Source organism: Notolepis coatsorum (assembly GCF_963971535.1).
Source record: "Notolepis coatsorum genome assembly, chromosome: 11".
Classification (NCBI taxonomy): Eukaryota; Metazoa; Chordata; class Actinopteri; order Aulopiformes; family Paralepididae; genus Notolepis; species Notolepis coatsorum.
The window spans coordinates 95,021,431-95,048,328 of record NC_140175.1 but is presented as its reverse complement, the minus strand read 5'-3'; the positions used below and the strand labels follow the sequence as shown (position 1 = coordinate 95,048,328).

Genomic DNA, 26,898 nt, shown 5'->3' with positions numbered 1-26,898 from the left:
AACAACATCATTAGTACACACCAACTAGAAATATAATACAAAGTAAGACCAAGATAAAAAACTAGCCAAACGCCTGTCTGAACAGTAGCGTTTTTAGCTGTATTATTTAAAAGAGTTGCATGTTTCTACTGATCTCAGAGAGAAAGGGAGGGTGTTCCACAGTTTGGGAGCAGCCATACCTGAAAGGCACGAACACCCCGGGTTGCAAGTCGGGTTCTAGGGACAGACGACAGAAGTTTGTCAGAGGATCTAAGGGCCCGGTTTGATGAGTGAGGCGTAAGAAGGTCTGAAATGTATCCAGGTGATAGACCATGAAGGGCTCTAAAAGTAGTAAGCATCTTAAAATTAACTCTAATATTCTAGATATGTAATGGGACAGTGTGGTAATAAATAAATCCATTCTATGAATCCACAATGTCGCTCTTCATCCATTGTGAATGGAGCGTCTCCTCTTGAAGTCGAAGAGAATCTTTGTGCTCTCTGTCCTGCAGCAGATTTGGGAGAACACGGATTGATCTAAAATCACGTGAATTCTGTTTCATAATGGATTTTCGCTGGAATGCCCCTATTCCCCTCTAACAGAGAGAGAGTCAATTTAGCAGAAAAGTATATAAGATAAGATAAGATATTCCTTTATTGATCCCCTTGGGGAAATTCAGGCATCATAGCAGCATGGGGAGGGGGAGGGGAGGTACAGGTAGTAGAAGACATACAGGTACAGGTCACAGAATTATAGTACAGTGGAGAAGTAAAAATAAAAATAGAATAAAAAGGCAGGGTAAACAATATACAATATAATTAACTCTGGACATGCGCATATGGGCAACAAGGTGCGAGATGGCGGTATGTATGCCCTCTCAGTTATATTTGCCCTACAATAAATATAGTTGCAAATTAATATATAATCTAATAATCTAAATCTAATCTAAAAAAACAAAATGCTAAAATGCTATTTGCTAAATATATGCAATATATAATCTAATAATCCAATAATCTAAATATAATCTAATATATAATCTGCTAAATGCTAAATATATGCTCTGATGAAGTATACAGTATTCACATAAGGTGCGGTATGCCTAAAGCTAATATAGGCCTATTGTTAATAATATGTCTATAGGCTCCTCCAGTATGCTCTCACATTTACACATTTTATATTTACATTTAGTCATTAAGCTGACACTTTTATCCAAAGCGACTTACAAGTTCTGTACAGGTCAGCAGGAAGGGTACTTAACTCTGGCAGCTAAGGGTAAGTGACATCCAACACTGTTGAGCTTGAGTGCTACACTCCTGAGTGCATAGTAAACATGGTAAATGGACTGTATTTATATAGCACTTTTATCCAAAGGACACTTCGATGCGCTGCCGGGAGGAGCGGGAATTGAACCTTCTGATTACCAGAAGACCGCTCTACCTCCTGAGCTACTGTCGCCCCCATAGTAGTATAGACACATTAGCATAGTACAGCGGTTCTCAAACTACGGGTCACGACCCAAAGTGGGGTCATGGGTAGGTGACAGTAGGGTCACACATTGGCAAGTCATTTTTTTTTATGTTCTAGCAACATATTTTGGCTAAATATGCCTCTTTTATAAATGTGTATTGATAACATATGGCTGTAATTAAATGTTCTAATAAATATGCATGATCAAGTTCAACAACGTGTGCTTTTATTTTGATATTCCTTAATTCCACGTCGAAATTACGCGATACATTAAGTGTGGGGTCGGTCGCCAAGAAAAAAGGGGTTGTGGTATAAAAAGGTTTGAGAACCCCTGGCATAGTAGGTAGTAATATAGGCACAGTAGATTACTTAGTAGCAAAGTTCTGTCGTGGAAATATTATCATGTCATTATAGATCTGTGTTGAGATATCATACATATTCTATCATTGAACAACTTGACCGGGGTAATACGCTCAGATAACTACTACAGTGTGTGTGTATCTCTTGTTAGGACTTCAAGGTTATATTTTCTCTTCCTAGCCAGCCAAAGCAAGGTGGTGTTATTACTTCCCCTACTGAGAACCCAGTTTGTTTATACTTTCTTTCATCATCATATCTGATGTATAATGTTACGTCTATCTCTGTGTATAATGTACGTTCTGACCAGAGCTCTTTGTCACTTTATGGTCAGACGCTTGTGTGTGAACATGTTGTCTCTGATTGTAAACTGTCCTTTCTGCTGTGGCCACAGAGGAAATAATTAAACTATGCTTTCTATTTTTTAATAACTCGACTCAGAATGATTTATACAACGGCTCATCTTTTGTCCTTTAATATTTTCCATAACAGTTCATAATAGTAAAAGACTGTACAAAGTTTATTTTTTTCTTTCTTCTTGTTTGTCAAGTTGACATGTTCAAAATCATCATCATCATTATCATCGTCATCATTATCATCATCATTATCATCATCATTATCATCGTCATCATCTCCAGAACTATATCACCTCAGTGACAGTGTGCTGCCATGTCAAATTGTGTTGACGATAAATAATCTTCATACCATAGGGCTGACCTTCGATTTTTTTTTTGGAATTCGAAGCTTCGGGGCCGAGATTCGATTTTAATTCGAAGCTTCGAGATAAAAAAATAAATAAAAAAAAAAGTATACTTTACATTTTTAGCAAAACATTTTTTTTTGGGGGACTTGTACAGCACGTTCTTCAACTTTGTCAGTGCTGTAAAGTTTTAACCTTTTTAAATCTTAGACAAACAAAACACTTTGCTTTCATGAAATATTGTAAGCCGTCATTTGAGGCTTTATAAAAGCAGCACAATGAACACAAGTCAGTGCCGAGTCCGACCTCATCTTAAATAACAAACAGCATTGCTTGTTGTAGTTAACAAAGAGAGGCAGAGTTGATTTTGCAACCAAAAATAAAAATAAAAAATCATATATATATATTATTTTTTATAATCGAATTTTCTTTTCATATTCGAATCCCATGCCCATCGAACGAAGCTTCGAAGCTTCGAAGTATTTAAGACAGCCCTAATACCATAACAGGTTGGCGCTGTCTATTCTGGATTGACTTTCTGTCAGCCTCTTTGTCCGTCTTGTGGACGATAACAGGATTTGTCTTCTCCTAGGACTCGTCTCCTCCCCTCTCCCCAAACCCCCAGTTTGTGGTGTCCCCCCTCCCCTCTCCTGTGTATAAATAAGGCCCCTTCTTGTGAATCGGTCTCTTCTCCCGGGTCTCCTAGCTCGTCACCTTGCCATCAAGCCATATTCTCTAACTTTGTGTTTGATGCCTTCGTGCTGAGTTAATAAATTGTATTAACCGGATCTCCATTGACCGAGTAAGTTATTATATGTAATCCACAGTCTCCTGGTCAGAGAGTCACCTGACATTTTTGGAACGTAAGAAGGAGCCAATCAGATTAGGGGCAGCACAGCAGAAGGCACTAAGCCAGGGGACGGTGATGGTGTTGTTATTATAAAACAGGGATGTGGCCTGATGATCTCTGGCCTGGGGGCAAGTCTGTGTTGAGTAAGAGACAGGGGACGCTTGGAGCAGCCAGATAGACCATGTCTGATGGGAGTCTGAAGCGCCACAGCTTGGGAGAAACATGACAGGCAGTTTTGTAGGACATTAAGGTATACATCATTTCGGTTTTGCACAATACCGATTCTGCGTGCGTGCTTCTTGACGAAGCCTGGGAGTAATCTTTGATGACCCCTAATGAATAGTCATGATCCGGGACACCTGCCCATTCTCCCCCTGCTCTGCCCTGGACATTACCCACCCTGCCCCTCTCTCTGTCCCTCCTGCCAGGCCGCGTGTATGCTTTACCCAACGCATTGCGAATCTGATTGGCCACTGACGTTTCTGGTCATGTGACATGTGCGCCCAATAGCGTGACGAGCTGTGTCTTTGCCCATTTCCGCGTCGAACAGCCTGCAAAGCACCTGGCGTTCTATCGCCATGCTCTAAGACAAACTCTAACCTTAACCAACTTTGAAAGAGTGCCTAAGCTTAACCGTCGAAAGAACTTGCAGTCACACGATTGGTGCACATGTCACATGACCAGAAACGTCAGTGGCCAATCAGATTAGCAAATCGCACAACTGTGTTGGGTAAAGCATTCACGCTGCCAGGCCACGGGCTGCCACTCCCCTTGCCATGGATGTTCACCCCCCCCCGCTCTCTCTGTCTCTCTGTTTCACTGTATGCTTGTATGCCATGACAAATAAAAACTCTTGACTCTTGACATGTCTGCTCTCTGTTCTCGGTCTGCTCTCTCTCTCTCTCTCTCTCTCTCTCTCTCTTTCTCTCTGTGTCTCTCGCTCTCCCGTTCATGTTCCCCTGTTAGTTTAGTGTTTATTATTTCTATGTATGGTGTTTTCTCTAGTCTTGGTCTCTGTATTATCGGGTGCGCTAAGTAACCGAGCGCCTCAGCTTCGCTCAGAGTGAAAACCGCACTTAACGCTGTCGCTCGGTTCCGCTCACTCGGAGCGTCGCCGAGCACTTTCTGACGAGGCTCGGTATACGGAGGGAAATGTATCCAACAACACGGACACGCTCTTATGTCCGTCAAATGCGGATGGGTCGTTCTCCATGCTAGATGGCAGTTGCTCAGCACTCAGATAGAGCAGAATGTTAATTGATAATAATAATTAAAAAATCAGAGAGTGATTCAAAGCATTCTCAGCGGTCTCAGAGGTCAGTTTTTTTCAAACTTACAAGCTAATTAATAGAAAAGTATACATAAACACCCACAACAACCCCCCCCCCCCCCCGCACTCAGCACCCATTATGTAAACAAGGTGTGTGTCTACTGTCTAGTTTCCATAGTTGTAGTCCTTTTGCTTTTCCCCCCGTTATTTTCCCCTCCCAGGTGTCTCCAGTTCTGTATCATATAGCTCTCGCTCGGCGTCACTCTCTGCACTGTCCTCGCACACGTGCACACGCACTGAATAAAGACCACAATGTACCTTTAATCCCAATATTTGTCTGACCACACCCCTATCAGCTTACCCATATAAGCAGGGGTGGGGCCACCCACTCGCCTCCTTCTCGCTTTCACCACAAGGAAGTGCCTCGGTAGATCCCCACACTTGAAGTGATGTGATGGTAGGAGAAGAGTTGGAAAGCAAGGATACGTTGACATCATATCTTTATTTTCTCTCTCACTATTTTCGAGAAAATACGGCGATATTGTCTTCGTACTGGAGTGTCTGGAAGATGATGATCATTCTAAAAATCCTCCGCCGGTTTTCGTATTGGGAGTTCGCGCCGCTACATGCTTTTCCAACTGCAGTCCTTGCTGTGTGCTGGTTGCGGTATAGACACAGCTGGGCTGTAGGACGCGCCGCTGTTGTGAGAAGCGGTGGGTTCCAGGTTTGGTGAGTTATGTTTTGCTGGCAGGCTCCACTTGTCTGTTAGTGCTATGGGGGCTAATTGACAATGTTTATGAAAACCGGCCCCAGGCTAGGGTCCTTTGTTCAGCCTCTTAGGCGACAGAAGACCTTGGTCTGAAGCCCATTATAGTTTTAACTAGTGGGCCGTGACCATTAACACTGGTGATCCCTGTGTTTTCTGGACAAGTGGATATCTCTCTGCCACCGTGTAGGCCCCTTCTTTCATATCCAAATGAGAGTATTCCCTCACGAGGAGATATGGGCATAGATGTTCGATAGCGGAAGATCTGTGTTCAAGTCAGCTACACAGGCCAGTTGGGTATTGTGCTGGCTCCGTCGGGTGTTGGTAAAATCACCGTTGTAAAACTGTGTTAACATCTTGTTTCTCTTTTCTCTTAAAAAGTGAGGAGGGTTTCAGAACGGCGGCCTGTCTGGGTGAGTGTTATATCATTGTGTACAAGTTCAGGTGATAGCTGCTTAGCTTACGTGCTAGTGGTGGCCTACTGTTAGCCAGTCAGCTGTTAGCTGCGGCGTTGGCCTGCTGTGATCACTAGGTGGCCTACTAGGTTAGGCTAGGAAACGTTAGCTTGCTGCTATCGGCCTAGGCCCAGCGCGGGGTGGCTCCGGCACCTCGCGCGTCGCCGCGGTTCCCGACTCCCCTCTCCCTCGGGGAGAGGCGGGGGGGGGGGATTCGAAGCTCCCCTCTGGTCGCGCGCGCCGTTCGCTCCGCGTCTCGCGGGCAGGGGCGGTAGCGTCCGACGGTTAGTGCGGCCGTTAGCTTAATGCTACTCTGTTGAACGTGCTTTGATTATAACATGTTTTAAACACTCTTGACTACGACGTCATCTTTGGCAGAGGATGTTCGTCGAACCTGCCCTGGGCCAGGACGGCAAAGCCTGCGTCAACAAAGGGGACCGTAGCGACGGGTTGGAGCGGCGACGCTGCCCAGATCGACAACACAGGACGGCTGTGTTTTCTACGGTGCCTTGAGACTGCACTTCGTTGATCTACGCTCCGGGTAGGCGAGGTTTGGCCAGACCTTATACACGTCTTCTGGCTTTTCCCTTCTAAATGTTTTGTAAATAACGATGTTTTCCAAAAACGTGTGTTGCTGCAATACATTTAGGATACGACGCGAGTTATGTGTGAATTGTCTTGTCACTGGTAATAGCTTCTCCGTGCAAATCGGGTTGTTGTTACAGATGTGAAAATGATCTGGTTGTTGTGTGAGAAACATCATGTGTGTTTATATGTACCGTGTACTCACAACTAAGGGGGTTAACTAACCTATGAAGCTATGCTTAGTGACAAATGAGTAAAGAATGATTCTTTTCTCAGCCTGTAATGACAATGAACAGTGTGTTCACATATTAACAGGTTTTCCTGTTTTAACTGGCCGTATTAAGGGTAAAGTAGGAGGATTGTGTTTCCCCCCGGTTCCCTGGGGACTTCTTCATCCTCCTATCAGAGTGGACATGTTGTTGCACTACATTGTGTCACTGTGTGGTAGGGATACGATGTAACCCTTAGCTTGATTGCTGAGGTTGTGCTAAATCTGCTGGAGTAACTTTATTTTCCTAAAAGAAAAGATTGTTGGTCGCTTTCGTGTGTGCTTAGCAAGGCCTGTGGCCGATACTAATCGAGAATTATGTATTCTCTCATTATGAAAAACGGCGTTCCTCTGTAGAGTGTTTTTGCCATTTTTTATAGGTGATGATGGGTTGTGTGTGTCATGTGACCTACAACTGGGTTGGACTGGCCACAGAAGCACATGTGTAAGTTTGGACCGGGGCTCTTAGAGAGCCCTCTCTATTCTGTGTGTTTTCCTTAGTAAAAATCAGATAGCAGGTTAGCTCATGCGCTGTGTGAAGCTGTCAGACGCTTCATAGAGCTGACTATGACTGTGTCATACTCTCTTTTTGTCATTACATCGTATCATGGGTGTGGGGTCGTAAAGGGGTGAACTGGTAACCTTTCCTCTCCCTCTTTTTTCTGTTGGTCAGGGGTACACCCCCTGTCCTTCAAGGTTCCTGTCACGTTGCGGTCCCGCACGTTACGGGGTGAGGGGGGGGGGGGGGGGGGGGGGAGTTTCATGGTCCCACGGCCTGGAGTATTGGGCGTGTGCACTGCAGAAATTCCCCCGCCATAGAGTACGTCACCGTGCGCGTCTCTGTTGGTAGGACTTCCGTGTGCTGTTCAGGTCCATGTGATGGTACAGGGATGATGGTGGACTTCTTCAGACAGGTGGGGATGACAGCCTGTTCTAAGGACAGGTTAAAGATGTCAGTGAATACCGGGGGCCAGTTGGTCGGCACAGACTTTTAGGACGCGGCCGGGGATGCCGTCCGGTCCTGCTGCCTTCCTAATATTAACTTTTTTTTACATATTGACCTTTGATTATAGCGCCACCATCAGGCCGATTTTGTGTGATATTTGTTTTGATGCATTGGCACACCAATATTTATCATTGTGGCAAATTCCATGTCTCTATCATGTATTATGTCTTGGCAAACATTTGTCATTCATTCAGAAGCACTAAGGCTCTAAAAAGTGAGATGGAGAGCTCTGGTGGACGCCCTATGCCCCCCAACGGGGTAAAGAGGATTACGTCAAGTAAGTCAAGGCTCTAAAAAGACAATGTTGAAGTGCATGCTTTAATAACAGTAACAGCAGCTCTAGTAATAAGAGTTAAGGTGCATTATTTAATAACAGTAACAGCAGCTCTAATAATATGAGTTAAAGTGCATGCTTTAATAACAGTAACAGCAGCTCTAGTGATAAGAGTTAAAGTGCATTATTTAATAACAGTAACAGCAGCTCTAGTGCTAAGAGTTAAAGTGCATTATTTAATAACAGTAACAGCAGCTCTAATAATAAGAGTTAAAGTGCATGCTTTAATAACTGTTAGAGCAGCTCTAGTAATAAGAGTTAAAGTGCATTATTTAATAACAGTAACAGCAGCTCTAGTGATAAGAGTTAAAGTGCATTATTTAATAACAGTAACAGCAGCTCTAATGCTAAGAGTTAAAGTGCATTATTTAATAACAGTAACAGCAGCTCTAATAATAAGAGTTAAAGTGCATTATTTAATAACAGTAACAGCAGCTCTAGTAATAAGAGTTAAAGTGCATTATTTAATAACAGTAACAGCAGCTCTAGTAATAAGAGTTAACGTGCATTATTTAATAACAGTAACAGCAGCTCTAGTAATAAGAGTTAAAGTGCATGCTTTAATAACTGTTAGAGCAGCTCTAGTAATAAGAGTTAAAGTGCATTATTTAATAACAGTAACAGCAGCTCTAGTGATAAGAGTTAAAGTGCAGGCTTTAATAACGGTTAGAGCAGCTCTAGTAATAAGAGTTAAAGTGCATTATTTAATAACAGTAACAGCAACTCTAGTAATAAGAGTTAAAGTGCGCGCTTTAATAACGGTTAGAGCAGCTCTAGTTGTAACTGTGGCCATTATATGGTTTCATCATTTATATGTTATTTCAGTTTGTAAGTGTAATATTTGAGAATGTATTTATGTTTCATTTCTTATTTTCTTTATTATTTAATTTGCTACAATTTATAATATATTCATTTTGACGTCTGGTCATATATGGTGTCCCGTTAGGCTGCTGTCGCGTTTTTACCTTTGGGACTGATTAAGACACCTGCGAGCAAGCGGCAGGGATGGTCGGAGACGAGTTGTACAGGCTCTCCTAATTCTAAGAGTGTACCACTATCAAGACTGTTACCAAGAACAGAAGAATAAGACCCCTTTTTATGTAGCATGCAGCCAACAAGGTATTTAATGTTTGTTTGTATTTTGCTTTGCTGACGTGTTGTTTTCATACCGTGTATATTATTGTTTGTGTTGACCTGACGCGACTTATGTTTCTGTTTAAGTTTTCACAGTGGATTGGAGGTGGATTGGAGGACCAAGCCTTTAATAAACCCGTTGAATTGGAAACCACTTGTGTCTGCAGTGCTTGGAAGGAGTTACACTAGTAATAAGAGTTAAAGTGCATTATTTAATAACAGTAACAGCAACTCTAGTAATAAGAGTTAAAGTGCAGGCTTTAATAACGGTTAGAGCAGCTCTAGTAATAAGAGTTAAAGTGCATTATTTAATAACAGTAACAGCAGCTCTAGTAATAAGAGTTAAAGTGCATTATTTAATAACAGTAACAGCAGCTCTAGTAATAAGAGTTAAAGTGCAGGCTTTAATAACGGTTAGAGCAGCTCTAGTAATAAGAGTTAAAGTGCATTATTTAATAACAGTAACAGCAACTCTAGTAATAAGAGTTAAAGTGCAGGCTTTAATAACGGTTAGAGCAGCTCTAGTAATAAGAGTTAAAGTGCATTATTTAATAACAGTAACAGCAACTCTAGTAATAAGAGTTAAAGTGCGCGCTTTAATAACGGTTAGAGCAGCTCTAGTTGTAACTGTGGCCATTATATGGTTTCATCATTTATATGTTATTTCAGTTTGTAAGTGTAATATTTGAGAATGTATTTATGTTTCATTTCTTATTTTCTTTATTATTTAATTTGCTACAATTTATAATATATTCATTTTGACGTCTGGTCATATATGGTGTCCCGTTAGGCTGCTGTCGCGTTTTTACCTTTGGGACTGATTAAGACACCTGCGAGCAAGCGGCAGGGATGGTCGGAGACGAGTTGTACCGGCTCTCCTAATTCTAAGAGTGTACCACTATCAAGACTGTTACCAAGAACAGAAGAATAAGACCCCTTTTTATGTAGCATGCAGCCAACGAGGTATTTAATGTTTGTTTGTATTTTGCTTTGCTGACGTGTTGTTTTCATACCGTGTATATTATTGTTTGTGTTGACCTGACGCGACTTATGTTTCTGTTTAAGTTTTCACAGTGGATTGGAGGTGGATTGGAGGACCAAGCCTTTAATAAACCCGTTGAAAGGAAACCACTTGTGTCTGCAGTGCTTGGAAGGAGTTACACTAGTAATAAGAGTTAAAGTGCATTATTTAATAACAGTAACAGCAACTCTAGTAATAAGAGTTAAAGTGCAGGCTTTAATAACGGTTAGAGCAGCTCTAGTAATAAGAGTTAAAGTGCAGGCTTTAATAACGGTTAGAGCAGCTCTAGTAATAAGAGTTAAAGTGCATTATTTAATAACAGTAACAGCAACTCTAGTAATAAGAGTTAAAGTGCGCGCTTTAATAACGGTTAGAGCAGCTCTAGTAATAAGAGTTAAAGTGCAGGCTTTAATAACGGTTAGAGCAGCTCTAGTAATAAGAGTTAAAGTGCATTATTTAATAACAGTAACAGCAGCTCTAGTAATAAGAGTTAAAGTGCATTATTTAATAACAGTAACAGCAGCTCTAGTAATAAGAGTTAAAGTGCAGGCTTTAATAACAGTAACAGCAGCTCTAGTGATAAGAGTTAAAGTGCATTATTTAATAACAGTAACAGCAGCTCTAGTAATAAGAGTTAAAGTGCATTATTTAATAACAGTAACAGCAACTCTAGTAATAAGATGAAAATTGAACCTTGAATCAGTGCCGGTTCAACCCATTTCAGGATGGCGTGATATACTGGACCACCCTCAACCAATCAGGGGTTAACTTAGCAGAGAAGGATGGGCTATATCAGATCCATGTAGGTTAACATGAAGATACAGTGGAAGTCTCCATCTTCACGGTCTGACTATCCCTCTCTCGATTCCCTTCAGGAATGTCCCATCATCATCATCATCACCACACTTGAGGTTAAATAAATCACACAGACTAGGCTTGTCACTGCCGCCCAACTGACCTCTTACTCACACTCTCCAGAGAGTCTCCAGGGAGTGACACAAAAACCCACATTCGAGTAGGAGACGTGTACTAAGTACAGTCTTCTATTATTCGACGCCGCAGTATAGACGCCTCATCAGAGCCAGGCAGTGAGTGATCTGGGTACCGAGGCCGCAAGCGCCACACCGCCAAGCCATTCACATAGAAGTTACAACTGCTGCTATGTTTTCTTTTGCGTGGTGAAATATTCATTCTCTCTGGGGAGAAGTGCTACCGATGACAAGAAGGTCAAACATCACAAAGCATATGCTCCCATGAATGATATTCAACACCTTGACAACAATAGCAGGTGCAGCCATCACCACTAGGACACAACACAGTCGTACTGTTTGAAAAGATACACTCTCTCTTAAAAAAAAAACAATGTGACGTTCTGGAAACTTGTATTTATTGCTTTTTTATGATAACATTCACTGTGTTCCTCTCGAATAATGAACGCTCTGAAACCTGTTTTAAAGACTTAAAGGAACACACCAACATTATTGGAAATGCGCTTACCGTCGTCTCCAGAGCCAGACAATAAGATGGATACCAATTGCCTCTCTGTGTGTTCAGTAGAAAGCTATCCGGATGCAAGTTAGCCTAGCTTAGCACAAATGAATGGAAGCGGATACGGATCAGCTAGCCTAGCTTAAAACTCTGGCAGAAGTGTTTTTGGCCAACAGCTGGGCTGATCCGAATCCGCTTCCATTCATTTGTGCTAAACTATGCTATAGCTTGCAGCAAGATAGCTTTCTATTGAACGCACAGAGAGGAGATTGGCAGGGGTGCAGTCGTAATATCAGAAGTGCCTGTACGCTGTTTCCTACTAAATAGTACACTGTTTCCTACTAAATAGTAGGAAACATGTTTGTATAGGAAATTACTAGTTTTAGTTTAGTTTGCCTTGAAATAGAGAAGCTGAAAAAGGTAGCCTTCAATATATAAAGAAATTATATTGTCAACAGATATGGTTGAAAAACAAACAATGTTTTAAATGTAATTGTAGATACAATATTGTAGTTACAATTTCTTTAATTGAATTAACTTAAACTAGAAAAGTAAATACAAACTAAATTAACAATGTAACTTACAGTTTACAGGAGGACAGTTTCCTTCTGAAGCACAACTTAAGAAATGTCTTATCGTCCCAGTCGGGACCATTTGTCACATATAGTGAGAGGTTCCACAGCTCAAGCAAACCCCCACCATGGCGCGACGAGTCGAGTGAAAGTTGTGAACGCATTTTTGTGTGCACGCGCATGCACATCCGTGCACGTACTTCTGCTCAGAAAAGTGCTGGGACGGCGTGGTACCGCGTGGCACCACCACTGCACCACTGGAGATTGGTATCTATCTTCTTGTCTGGCTCTGGGGAAGACATAAGCGCATCTCCCATAATGTTGGTGTGTTCCTTTAGAATATTTAAACCATACAACAGGGTGTGTATGGTGGCCACAGATCATTGATCAACAACACAGACATGCCGGGGGACTCAGCCAGGCTGAAGTAGATGCATTCCATGCAGTAGAGGCTTTATCCACTTTTATTACCCAAGACAATGCCAAATAAATCTTCAAGTCATTGGACACACAGGCAACAGACAGCAGCTCAGCCGTATAGAAGACGTTGCTGCACAGTCATCTCTGGTCTTGGCTCAGATCCCGATGGCTCTGTGTGTATTAGATGGACACACACAGGGATGCCCCCCAAAACCCGGTTCTAAACGGGAACCGGTACTAAATTAGAAAAAAACTTAGTATTGATAAGCTCCGACGTTATTGGTTCTGCTATCGGTAGTCTAGGAGCGGATTAGCTACGGAGCTAACAGAGTGTACCATACCATCCATCTGCGACGCAACGGTGGCAGCAACACTGGAAACTCCATGGACTTAATTAAACACTTCATGGAAACGGAGTAACGTTAACGTTATGTAGAGTTCATACTATACTACACGTATGAACTCGACATAAAGTTACCGTTACTCCGTTTCCATTAAAGGGGAACTATCTTATAAATGGCCTTTTTGAGTGTTTAGCATTGTTTCCTAGCTATGTGAACTTATATTAATATGATCTATGTCTCAAAATTCTCATATTGGCACATTCTTCCAATTCTCCTCTCACAATATTCACCCTCACTGAACTGAGTCGTTTGAAAATGTGCCTATATGTGATGTCATATAGTCACTGCTGCATGTTAATGTTGGGACGCTCCGCAGTGGTTTAGGAGGCACCTGCAGCCCAGGCTCAAAACAGCTCGAAATCTTGAGGTAGAAAAATGCTGTTTTTGAGGACTTGATTAGAAATACAAAACAATGAATAAAAAAAATATATATATTACAGAGGTGTTCCATAGACTCACAGGAATTGTGTAAAAGTGCCCAAATAGTGAAAGAAATAGTAAAATAGTTCCCCTTTAAGTGTTTAATTAGCAGCAATCTGTTGTTGAAAATGTAACGTTAAGTTAGGTATTCGATGCCTTCGCTCCGTGCATTGCATTGCACCGGAAATGCGAGGACAGGAAGCCATCATGAAATCGTTGTAGTCATATTGTAGTCTTTTAGTCTTATTTAACTAAAAGATTTTAACTAAATAAAAAGCAGCAGCACTATTGCATAACTGAGTCATGTTTGCTATGTATTTCTTTCTTTAGGGGAGTAGGACATTTGTTTCACAGTTTTAGCATGATGTTTTATATATGGCTAGGTTAAACACAGGTTTTTGTTTTTAAGAGGGGGGGTTTGATTTGATTTGATTGAAGTTTATTTCAAATATGCAACACAACAAACAAACATCAAGTACAGATATAGCCTTAAGCCATTCAAATAAGAAATATATAAAAAAAAAAATCAATTATAATAATCTAAAAGAACCTATAAGAGTATCGATAAAGTACCGAACCGTTAAGCAGTATCGATAAGAGTAGTAGTATCGATAAAATCCTAACGATACCCATGACACAGCACGTCACAGTGGGAGTTGTTATGAGTTTGGCTATAGAAGCTGTATAGGGAGGACAGGAGTCTGACGTCACTTTGGACCGCCTGTGAGGTCCACCCGTATAGGGATTTATCATTGGGAAAATGGATTATCGGCTATTGTAACAACATGAACATTGAAAAGCTTTCCATTTTTGCACAAAATGAGTTCCCTTCTATCACTAACATTATTGTTTAAGCATTTTTGGTTGAAATCAAATTCGGTGATTTATTTTTACGATTAATTGCGAATATTTTCATGTTGAGCTATAGATTGTGGATGAATATGCACAGAAAGGTACACCATGCCAAATGTTCATGCTTTATTTGTTTTAAACAAGACGATTTAGAAATGGGCAATGGGGAAATACGTTGCGTTTTCAAGATGGTGGACCGGCCGGAAACAGCAATGACGTAACCACTACACCTCCCTATTAGCCCACCACATAGAGGTCCAAGCCACTCTTGTGTTTTCTCGTTGCTATATCCCAACTCGTCCATACCAGGGCCCTGTTTCTTGTACCTGGATAACTGAGTTAGCCGGATAACTTTAACTGGATAACTGAGTTAGCCGGACTTTCCGGTTCCATGTACGTGGATTTTCCAAATCACCATGACAACAGATCCAAAAGTTTGAGCCTGGTCGAAAGCAGAGTTCAAGTTCAAGTTAGCCGGATCACGCAGAGCCACGCCCCCGCAAAGAAAGTGACAGCCCGTTTCCTGAAACTATTCCCACAGTCTACGATCTGCATTATACCATTCTGAATTACGTTTTTGTGCTCCATTCTTCCAGAGGGGGCTTTTGAAATGTAAAATAGACCCAAAATGCTGATACTAAATTCACTTTGTCCTAAATAATGCACGTTATATATACCGTGGCGACGGTGGCGCTCGCTCGTGCGATGTACACATTATGTGGTTATTTTAATTGTAACTGGGATTAAGATGTCTGATGAGATGCGCTGTTTGACGGATTTGAGAAATTGAATGAGCCGTTGACGTCACATTAATGAATGAGGATAAAGAGATAAACTTCATTCAAAACAAAGGATATTCTAAACACGGGTCTCTCGTTCATTAATGTATAAACAATGAATTTATCCCATCTGGCACAGTGGTGCAGCGGTAGTGCTCAAGCCTGCCAACCCAGCGACCGGGGTTCAAAACCCGATGTTTCCAATATGATTTTTTTTAATATAATATTAATGATTATACGCCAAAGTAGCCTGGTTTTAAGTTAAAATATTATAAATCTACATGCATTGAGGATGTCATTCTTTATATAGCTCTCAACGTGCACCAAATTGAATTATTCCTATATTGCAAAAAGAAGGAGACGACTAGGGTCTCGAACCCCGGTCGTCTGTGTGAAAGTCAAAAGAACAACCCGTTAGACCACATTGGAGATAAGTTAAAGATTGACTATACATCAATCAATGGGTAAGAGAGCCGTATCGTAATTCTGTATAACAGTTAACTAATTATTTTCGCTAGCAAGATCTCATTTGATTATTCAATCCAGCAGGCAAGTTTAAAGAAATATAATCTGATTGATTGAGGTAATGAGGGACTTAAAATTAGCCTATAGATAACGCATTTAACTTGTCGGCGAGACGATTGAGCCGTATTGCAATCTGTCAATAAAGTCTTAAATCAATTAATCAATCAATGCCGTTAGAGAATCAGGATCTCTGCCATCGATACGTGCTGGCTTTTCACCTAAAGCGGCCGCGCGCATTTAGCCTGAGTCGCAAGTCTGGCTTGAGTTAACAAGACTGAATCCACCTTCGTGGAACAGGAAAATCCCGGCTTCAAACATCGGGTTAACTGAAGCTGGATAATGACATCTTGATCGACTTAGTTGAACCACGTACAAGAAACAGGGCCCAGGTCCCCCAACGAGCTACTGCTGTATAGAAGACTCTCTGCAGCACACGCATGCACGCGCACACACACACACGCACACACACACACACACACACACACACAAACTAGCCTAGGCCTATAAGATCTGGCCACAACATAATCCCGCTCTGTGGAAGAAGTTAATCCACACAGATCAAGGAATAACACTGTTTGGGTTCTCAGTCCTTGAAAGACTCCATGACCACCATGTGTTTGAATTTTGTGTGTAATGTGTTGCCACTAAGCCAATGTATAATGTACAGAGGGCTGTGCTGGATAACTGCACGTCACTTTGGAGGCAAAACTATTTCAGCTTGGGTTAATAACCATTTGTGTCGATTTACTACGATTACTACAACAACAACAACAACAACAACAACAACACAACATGTAATAATAATCACAGCCATGACCTCTGCTGTCTGACACTCCCAAGTCATATTGAATACACTGACATTCAGAGCACTGTGGGAAAGAGTCTTAGGAGTTATGTAGGTTAATTCCTGGCTTTTTTCTAACAACTGTATTACATCCATCTTGGCTGATACAGTGATCATCCTCTCCTTCTCTCTAACCCCCCCCCCCCCCCCCCCCCACACACACACACACACACACACACACGCACACACACGCACGCACACACACACGCACGCACGCACACACGCACACGCACACGCACACACAAACACACTTGTATTACTATAGTGAAGACAGCTGACTGGTGAAGCCAGGACATGATTAACATTCCCTAACCCCTGAAAATAACTAACTCTGATCCGTGATGAGCCTAATGCCTACATTTACCAATAACCCTAATCCCTAATAAAAGGACAGACAAAAATGTCCTTCTTGAAGGTTTTCCTCCTCTTCCATCCAAGAGAGAGAGATCTGAGATTCGGTCAGAACTAGGGGTTGCGGTCTTGTTACTATCCTGCAGGTCTTTCTACACAATACTCTCCCTGACTTCAAAATGTGTCTCGCTTACTCATTCATCCGACAGCATGATGGGCCAGTCGCAGCTCACTCGTTCATCTGACAGCAGGATGGGGTAGATCAATTCTGCTGCTCCCGTGCTAAAAGCATTGAGCTTGCTCTGTCGTGACATTCATGTATAGGTCTGATGCCAACAATAATATGAGCTTGGTGGTGCTGTGCAATAAGGCCTATATCTACTCAATTGATTGTTTGATTGATTGATTGATTGATTGATTGATTGATTGATTGATTGATTGATTGAACATTTTATTAACAGATTGCAGAATGGGTACAATACAGTACAGCTCAATACTTACAATTGTTAAGGGGATGCAGACCAGAGAAAGACTTTCGTCTTGTTTACATCAGGGTCCCCCATTTTCAATTCATAATGATAACATTTAAATGACATACACGACATACAGAGTAGTGTTACATTGTTGTGTTGATGATCCAGACATTTATGACATTCCAAGCTATACAAATATACAGTACTGTTTATTTACAGACAGAGTTTCTAAAAGAGAATATATACATTTGAGGGGGAAGAAACATGTACATTGGAGGGGGTTGTTTTTTGAAGACAATAGCTCTCTGGTGTGTCAGTGTTTATAGTGGGCAATTGTGTTATAGATGCGACGATTGCATGTGAATTTGTGCAATACTCCCAAGTCGTGATGAGACTTACCTCTACCGTAAGCTTTGGCGAACAACCAGCGGAGATTCGCATCTATTTTGGCCCTTGCAGAGTCGTAGAGCTCCAGCGGTACCACCTCCACGGTGCTGCTGCCTGCTGCACCTGCTGCTGCAGCCGAATCTGCCATCCTGATCCTGCACAGCCAACACAGACATGTCTGGAAACACTAGACATACACACACTACTACTGAATCCTATAGTAGCGCTTCTAGAGACATGTCGCCGTGCATCGTGATGACCAAATTCTAACAGGGCCCGGTTGGTTGCATGACATGACATCATCGATATCGCTGGCTGTGACAACAACAACAACAACGGCCTCGCAAGAAAAAAACATTCATTAAAAAAAATACATATCAATGAATGAAACGCCCACGTATCCTCTGATGTGCGATTCTGGAGAGATTATTATTATCCACATTAGCTGGTTGTCACACGATTTACTGGTAAAATGAACATAATCCATCATTATTATAATTTATAGCATCCTTTTGTCGGCCAAGATTGCTCGATTCTGTGCTGGAGAACTGAATGACCTATATGAGTGAACTATAGTTATATAGCTGTTATAATAAGCAGCATTATTAGCTGACTTAGCTAAGCATAATTACACACACACGTTAACATTAGGACTTGGAATTAAATGTTACGTTACCTTTAGCTGCGCATTAAATCCACTACCCCGTTTTAATGCATGGATGATCATGAAACTGTACAGCCACGACGGTGGTATCACGTAACGTTACATCCACAGCAGCCAGTGCTGAGATATTAATAATAACGGACGACTCCCCGGCACCCAGCAACACAATCCAACGCTTCTCACCGGCCTGTCTCTCTCACCGCCAACAGTAGCTGCTACATCCACAGGGTTATCATTATTGATCCAAAAAAAAATACCGACCGTCTAATTTTCTTTTTTTCGACCGGATGGTTGATTTCATTCAGCCGAGGAGCGCTTCATATATTTGCTGTCATTATGTTAATTAAAATAATGTGTGCAGGGGACGTTAGATGATCCGGTGGTCCCGTTGTAATGCGCCCGTCTCTATGGGGACGTGCAGGCTGTTGTTCTCTATCACCACCCACCTCGTCTGCAACACACCTTCCACGGCCGCCGAGGGCGCTGCGCCTGCGATGTGAAGAATATATTTCTGTGTGGGTTCAGGGGGTTAGTAGTACTACTGAGGGTAGTAGGGTTAGTAGCTTCTGATTGAGTGTGTAGGTACTGAGGGTATTAGTATTAGGGTTAGTAGCTCATGTCTGATTGTGTAGGTTTTGATTGATTGATTGATTGATTGATTGATTGATTGATTGATTGATTGATTGATTGAAAACTTTATTAACAGATTGCAGAATGGGTACAATACAGTACAGCTCAATACACACAATTGTTAAGGATTGCAGACCAGAGAAAGATTTCCGTCTTGTTTACATCAGGGTCCCCCATTTTCAATTCATCAGGACATATGATATATGACATACATGACATACAGATAGACAGTACTGCTACATCTATACATTTATGACATACCAGATTTGCAAATACAGTACTGTTTGTGATACAAAAAAGAGTCCAGAAAAGGGAGTATATACATTTGACGTAAAAACTGTACATTGGAGGAGGTTGGGTGGGGTTGTGTGGGGGGGGTTGGGTAAGGAGGGGTTGGGGGGGAAAACACTGTACCAACTGTACAAGCAAAACTGTACATTGGGATATTGACAACCATACTAGGTAATTTACATTGGAGGGGGTTGGGGGGGGGACACTGTACAAACAAGCAAAACTGTACATTGGAATATTGACAAAACCATACTAGGTAAATTAATGTACATTGGAGGGGGTTGGGTTAGGACATTTACAGGGGCCAGTTTCGAATTGCAGTCTCCCGTAGGTGTTCCTTGAGAGTGGTTTTGAAAGTGGGTAGTGATTCACATTCCTTTACAGCTTTGGGTAGGGCGTTCCACATTGATGTGGCATAATTGCAAAGCGTGTTTAGTCCCTTGTTTGAGCCGAATCTGGGTTTAACATGATTTGTGGAGCTCCCTCTGGTGTTGTGATCGTGGTATTCACTGACCTTTGGGAAGTATTTTGACATGTACATGGGTACCTTGGGCGTGTAGTGTATCTTGTAGACCAGGCCCATTGCAAGTTGCTGTACTCTGTCGTCTACTCTAAGCCATCCTAGGTTGTCAAAGTGGGCAGGGGTGAGGTGGGTTCTAGGAGTAAGGTCAAGCAGTAGTCTGACCAGTTTGTTTTGAGATGTTTGTAACCCTACTACTGAGGGTAGTAGGGTTAGTAGCTCATGTCTGATTATGTAGGTACTGAGGGTAGTAGGGTTAGTAGCTCATGTCTGATTGTGTAGGTACTGAGGGTAGTAGGGTTAGTAGCTTGTGATTGAGTGTGTAGGTACTGAGGGTATTAGTATTAGGGTTAGTAGCTCATGTCTGATTGTGTAGGTACTGAGGGTAGTAGGGTCTGATTGATTGATTGATTGATTGATTGATTGATTGATTGATTGATTGAAAATTTTATTAACAGATTGCAGAATGGGTACAATATACAGTACAGCTCAATACACACAATTGTTAAGGGGATGCAGACCAGAGAAAGACTTTCGTCTTGTTTACATCAGGGTCCCCCATTTTCAATTCATCATAACATACGTGACATACATGACACAGTACTGTTACATCTAGACATTTATGACATACCAGATCTACAAATATGCAGTACTGTTTATGAGTACAAACATTTCTAAAAGGAGAGTATATCATTTGAGGGGGAAGAAACTGTACATTAGACTAGAGGAGGTTGGGTAGGTGGGGTGGGGGTTCGGTAAGTGGGGGGGGCTGTACATTGGAGGGGGTCGGTAGCTTCTGTCTGAGTGTGTAGGTACTGAGGGTAGGGTTAGTAGCTCATGTCTGATTATGTAGGTACTGAGGGTAGTAGGGTTAGTAGCTCATGTCTGATTATGTAGGTACTGAGGGTAGTAGGGTTAGTAGCTCATGTCTGATTATGTAGGTACTGAGGGTAGTAGGGTTAGTAGCTCATGTCTGATTATGTAGGTACTGAGGGTAGTAGGGTTAGTAGCTTCTGTCTGACTGTGTAGGTACTGAGGGTAGTAGGGTTAGTAGCTTCTGTCTGACTGTGTAGGTACTGAGGGTAGTAGGGGATAGTGGGGTAAGTAGTGCCAATTTTTACTTAAAGTGCCTTTAAAGCAAGGCGATTACAGTAATGCCCCCAACTAAAATATGTACATATAGTTTAGGATGTTGTGCATCCCTGGGGACAATCACTTTGGATCTTAAATAAACTGTTTCAGAAATCTAGCTTTAGAAAAAAAAAGTGGTTTTGTGGCACAACTTGCCCCCGGTGCGGGGTAAGTTGTGACATTAATAATTTTAAGTAAAACAGATCATTTTAATCTCAAAAGTGGTAAAAGCATCCTGCAGATCTTCATCTCCTTTCCAACCTGACGTATAGACTTCCCCTGTTGCACCTCTTTCACTGCTCTTTCCAACTTCTCAAGAGGAGTTGAAACCCTGTCTCTCTTCCGTTTGTATCTGCGTGGCATGATGGATTTTGGTCTAAAATTAAGAATATCACATCGTTTTAGTGATCAAATGTAAGAATACAATGTACAATGACAATAAAATACAATAAAGTAATATATATAGTTAATAATTATAAGTTGGGGCAACTTAACAAAGGCCCTTTGGCACAAATCACCCCAAGCCTATACCATTTTGAAAAAAATGCATCCCCCAGCTGTTTTGAGCTAGCATCATGCTAACTGTATAGACTCATGGTGTGAATGAATGAATGAATGAAAACTTTATTAACAGATTGCAGAATGGGTACAGTGCAGTACAGCTCAATACATACAATTGTTAAGGGGATGCAGACCAGAGAAAGACTTTCGTCTTGTTTACACCAGGGTCCCCCATTTCCAATTCATCGTAACATATATGACATACATGACATACAGATAGACAGTACTGCTACATCTATACATTTATGACATACCAGATTTGCAATTACAGTACTGTATTTGTGATACAAAAAGAGTCCAGAAAGAAAAGAGTATATACATTAGGCGTAGAAACTGTACATTGGATTGGGTAGGTGGGGGTGGGACTGTACATTGGAGGTGGTTGGGGGGGGGGGGGGTGGGTAGGAGTGGGGGGGGGGGGGTTGGGTAGGAGGGGTGGGTGGGGACTGTACATTGGAGGTGGTTGGGTGGGGGGGGGGGGGGGGGGTGGGTAGGAGGGGTGTAGCTTACTAAAGCCCTAAAACATGTGTGAACTGTTTTCAAAGTTGTCTATAATTGTTCAAACACAGCAATCAAAAAACCTTGATCATACAAATTTTACTTTGGAGGGCAAAACCATGTTTTTTTTTTTACTTACATGTGTTTAAATATGTCTCCCTTCTTTGCAGGTTGAGTGAAATGGATGCCTCTTCAAAAATATGTTGTCACATGACCAACTTCTTCTATGGTTTTCTAGATAACAGGGGTGGCACTACTTGCCCCTTGGCACAAATTACCCCACTCTCCCCTAGAGTTAGTAGCTTCTGTCTGAGTGTGTAGGTACTGAGGGTAGTAGGGTTAGTAGCTTCTGTCTGAGTGTGTATAGGTACTGAGGGTAGTAGGGTTAGTAGCTTATGTCTGAGTGTGTAGGTAGGGTCGTTTCTCTGGTCCGTCTTGATCTTCAGGGTTCCTCTTCTTGCTTCATAATCCACGATTATCTCTACTTCTGTAGGCTTCCTGCAAGAAGAAAAATAAAAAAGACTTGGGGGTCCAGTTCCATCCCGTTCCATCCAGTTAATAAAATTTGTTTTGCCTTTCTACCTTTTCTCCCATCCTCCAATTGAATCATTCATACTAATACATACTGGTGATTGATGAAAAAGCCCCTGAAGAGATATTGATCTCAGATCTTGTATCCTAAAAACTGCAGGGTAGAAACCATCTTGGACAGTGATTTGAACTTTCAGAAATGTAACCTTTTGTTATTTAAAGAATATCATCAGGCCCGGAGGGGGCACTCGTGAGCAGCAACATGTAACACGTGTCCAACTGAGCTCTGCACGAAAATTATTATTTTGTTACATTTCAGCCTTTAGACCAATGTTATGAAATAGATCATAACTACATAACAGCACAAGGAAAACAGTTTTTCAGCACTATCTTTTTTTAAGATTTAAGATTTAAACGACAATCGACCCTCACACGGATGGCTAGTAAAACCAGGCCTAAAAACCAACCACGAACTGCTGACTTGCCGTATAGAACTTGTACGTCGCTTTGGATAAAAGCATCAGCTAAATTACAAAATGTAAATGTAAATAATTGGACAGTAGGCTACCAAGAAAATAGGAGAAGGGGAGAATTCGCTCTGCCTTCAATCATTAATGACCCTGTAAGCTGCAACAGACAATGGATTATTGTTTCTCTCTATGCGCCCCAGAACTAAACCACATTGACAGTGTAGGCCCCTGAATGACCCTTGAGCCCAGCAGAATAGCCCCCCTGAATGACCCTTGAGCCCTGCAGAATAAAAAACAACAATCTATGTCTACAGGGTCAACTCCCCCCCTCTCTCCAAAAAAATTCTAAATGAGCCCCAGAACTCAACCTTATTGACAGCTTTGGCCTACATTGTATTAGATGAGGGGCCCCAAGCCAAATGCATATCGATTTGGGGCTTTTTTTTAGGTGTGTATGTACATTTGAATCAGGAAGAGACAAAGAGAGAGACAAAAAAGAGACAAATGCTTGTTTTTCTAAAAATTCACACACTTGGGGTTTTTAGGATGACTACCGCTCCACCCGGCTCGCGTGTAGCTTTATGCCAAGCAAGCAGTGCAAAAATTTACCGTTGTGGCATGCAGTAATGCGCCTTTCATTTTCCGCCGCCCAGCGCCCAGGTCGCGCGGAAATAGGCTGTCTATTGCCATTCTCTTTGACAAACTCTAACCTTAACCAGCTCCTTAACAACGCCTAAACTTAACCGTTCTAACCTTAACCAACTCCGAAACCATGCCTAACCTTAACCATAGAAATTATATTGCCATTCTCTTTGACAAACTCTAACCTTAACCAGCTCCTTAACAGCGCCTAAACTTAACCGTTCTAACCTTAACCAACTCCGAAACAATGCCTAACCTTAACCTTAACCTTAACCATGCCTAACCTTAACCGGCGAAATAACCTTAACCGGCGAAATAATACACGTTAAAAAAAAATCACGTTAAAAAATATTTTCGATGGGATTCGAACTCGCCAGCAAACAAGCCATAGGATCCACAGCCATGTGTCCTTGCCAATTGAGCTATTGGTAGATACTGAATAAGGGGCGGTGACTTATATATATTGAGCTCCGCTCAAGGCGGGATCTCATGCGCATGCGCGGGCACCTCGCGCGAGCACGCCGGCGCACGCACGCACCTGAGCGAGCACGCCGCCGCCGGTGCACGCACGGTAGCATTTGTCTGAAAAGAAGGGCGCTTTACCGCACTAGCGTGCGGTGACGAATGCGGAAGCATTTTTGCACTGCTTGCTTGGCATTAACGTACAGGCACCCGGCGTAGTCTTTATTAAGGTGCTGGAAGCGTCAGTGAATCAAAAATGAAGAAGAAAAGATTTCCGCGCACTTAAATCTGTGCAATAATTCACTTTAATGTGAGCTTTCGGTCTATTGGACCTTGACCAGATCATATTATGACTCAACAATGGACAGGCAGGATACAAAAAACTACAGTCAGTCCCACTCGAATCATTGGCAGTATGCAATACACCTGTGCGCACCCTTTTGTAGTTTTTAAGTACGGAATGGAGTACTGTGAGGCATATAAACAGAAGCCACACCTGCTAGAAAAATATGGGTGAAATACAGTGAAAATAGAAATATCATATACAATTAGGAAGCACCTTTTAGTAGTACTATACATACAGTATATAATTTCATCATATAGTAACTACAGGAAGATGTAAATAGTTTTTAAATACCTGTTCCGCAACAGTAAGTTACTTCCGGGGTAGGCCTGATTGGCCCCGACAGGCACGTGACGCGGCAAACTCAGGACGCGCAACGAGGCTGCTGAGAGCTGTCGCGCGGAAATAGGCTGTCTATTGACAAACTCTAACCTTAACCAGCTCCTTAACAGCGCCTAAACTTAACCGTTCTAACCTTAACCAACTCCGAAACAATGCCTAACCTTAACCTTAACCTTAACCATGCCTAACCTTAACCATAGAAAGAATATTGCCATTCTCTAACACAAACTCTAACCTTAACCAGCTCCTTAACAGCGCCTAAACTTAACCGTTCTAACCTTAACCAACTCCGAAACAATGCCTAACCTTAACCTTAACCATGCCTAACCTTAACCGGCGAAAGAATACACGTTAAAAAAAAAATCACGTTAAAAAAAAAAAATCATGGGATTTGAACTCGCGTCAACAACGAACCGCAGGACCACGGACCGCTGCTATGCCAGGTGAGCTAAAGCGCCGAATGAGAGTCATAGCGGATTTGGACGGTTACGTAATTCCACAAGAAAGTTGCGCGTCACGTGCCTGTCGGGGCCAATCAGGCCTACCCCGGAAGTAACTTACTGTTGCGGATAAGCTATACGCGTACTGACTATCTGTATGTCATGTATGTCATATGTCCTGATGAATTGAAAATGGGGGACCCTGATGTAAACAAGACGAAAGTCTTTCTCTGGTCTGCATCCCCTTAACAATTGTGTGTATTGAGCTGTACTGTATTGTACCCATTCTGCAATCTGTTAATAAAGTTTTCAATCAATCAATCAATCTGATAAAGTATACAGTATTACTATTCACATAAGGTGCTATAGGTTCCTAGTTGGAGGTCTGGCAGACCAAATTAGCATGGCCAGCAAACACGTCGTATATTTTATTGAAAATGTAAACAAAATACCATTATGAAAACAAGATAACTAGGGCCCCTAGGTGGAGCAGTGGGCAAGGCTATCACCACAAATGCAGGAGATCCTGGGTTCGAGCCCAGCTCCCTGCATCAAATAACGAACGTTTTTTTTTTTGTATCTACTTTTTCTCCCATTTTCTATTTTTCTCCCATCCCAATTTCGTATCGTCCAATTATACCCTCCCCTGTCTCGAACGCTGTTTGGCCATGCCTAGATAGAATGAATGTCTTCGGTAATCAATAAGACGCATGACTGCTCACTTCAGTTCACTCACTGGCAAGAAAAGTTTATTGGCGCTCCTTCAATATATACAACGTGAGACGTATGACGTCACACGACGTGAACGTGAATATGCAGATGAGTGTCGATGAGATCAAACACTCAACACCCCCACTTGATCTCATACTGTATAACGCCGTAAAGAACAAGGTACTCAACATTAAACATCAACACAATATCGTAATGAACAAAAGGTACTTTGACGTGCATTTCTATTGATCACACACCCAACATGAATCGCATGAATCTCTCCATTTTGAACTTGGTCATTGGTTTGGTCATAACGTCAGCCACCATGTCTTCTGTAGGACAGTACTCAAATATGACTTTACCATCATTTATTACAGAACGAACAAAATGATATCTGATATCGATATGTTTGGACCTTTGTCGGCACACTGGATCTTTTGACAAAGCAATTGCACCTTGATTATCTCCAAATATTTTCACTGGTGCATATTGACCATTGTTTTCCATCCCATTCATTAATTGTATCAGGTATAAACTCTTTTGTTGTGGTATAATTCCCGTTTCGCAAACACTTACACTTTGCAAAAAGCTGGTTCGAATCTCCTTTCCCCCACCCCCTTTTTTTTTATTTTTTTTTAATATTTTATAACGTGTTTTGGCTAAATACATTATTGTACATGTACTGTATGTCGTTTTATTAATCTATTCCTCCCATGCTGTCCATCTGCGGACCACAAATGACATCACAAATCAGACAAAAGTATCGTTTTATTTTTCAAACGTATTAAAATTATACATCATAACCATGTCACAACAGCAGTTATAATGTATATTATCATCAATACGTTAGTTTACCAATAGGTCAAAGTGTTATTAGATAGATAGTTATTCCTTTTTCGAGAAATTCTGAAATTGCTGTTTGCTTTTAATTTAAAAAAAATGGCCACTTCCGCC

The 26,898-nt window shown here is 41.7% G+C and overlaps 1 protein-coding gene across 1 annotated transcript in view; it reads right to left on the bottom strand.

Annotated features, from left to right (window-relative positions):
* The window catches only part of camsap1a (calmodulin regulated spectrin-associated protein 1a), a gene marked incomplete at both ends in the record, with an annotated part of 82,399 nt that extends 64,543 nt beyond the window's left edge, over positions 1 to 17,856 (bottom strand). Inside the window, one exon of the mRNA XM_084325009.1 lies at positions 17,721 to 17,856. Within this exon, the coding sequence (XP_084181135.1) occupies positions 17,721 to 17,856 (136 nt within the window). The remainder of the gene's footprint in view (positions 1 to 17,720) is intronic.
* Positions 17,857 to 26,898: the final 9,042 nt, after the last annotated feature.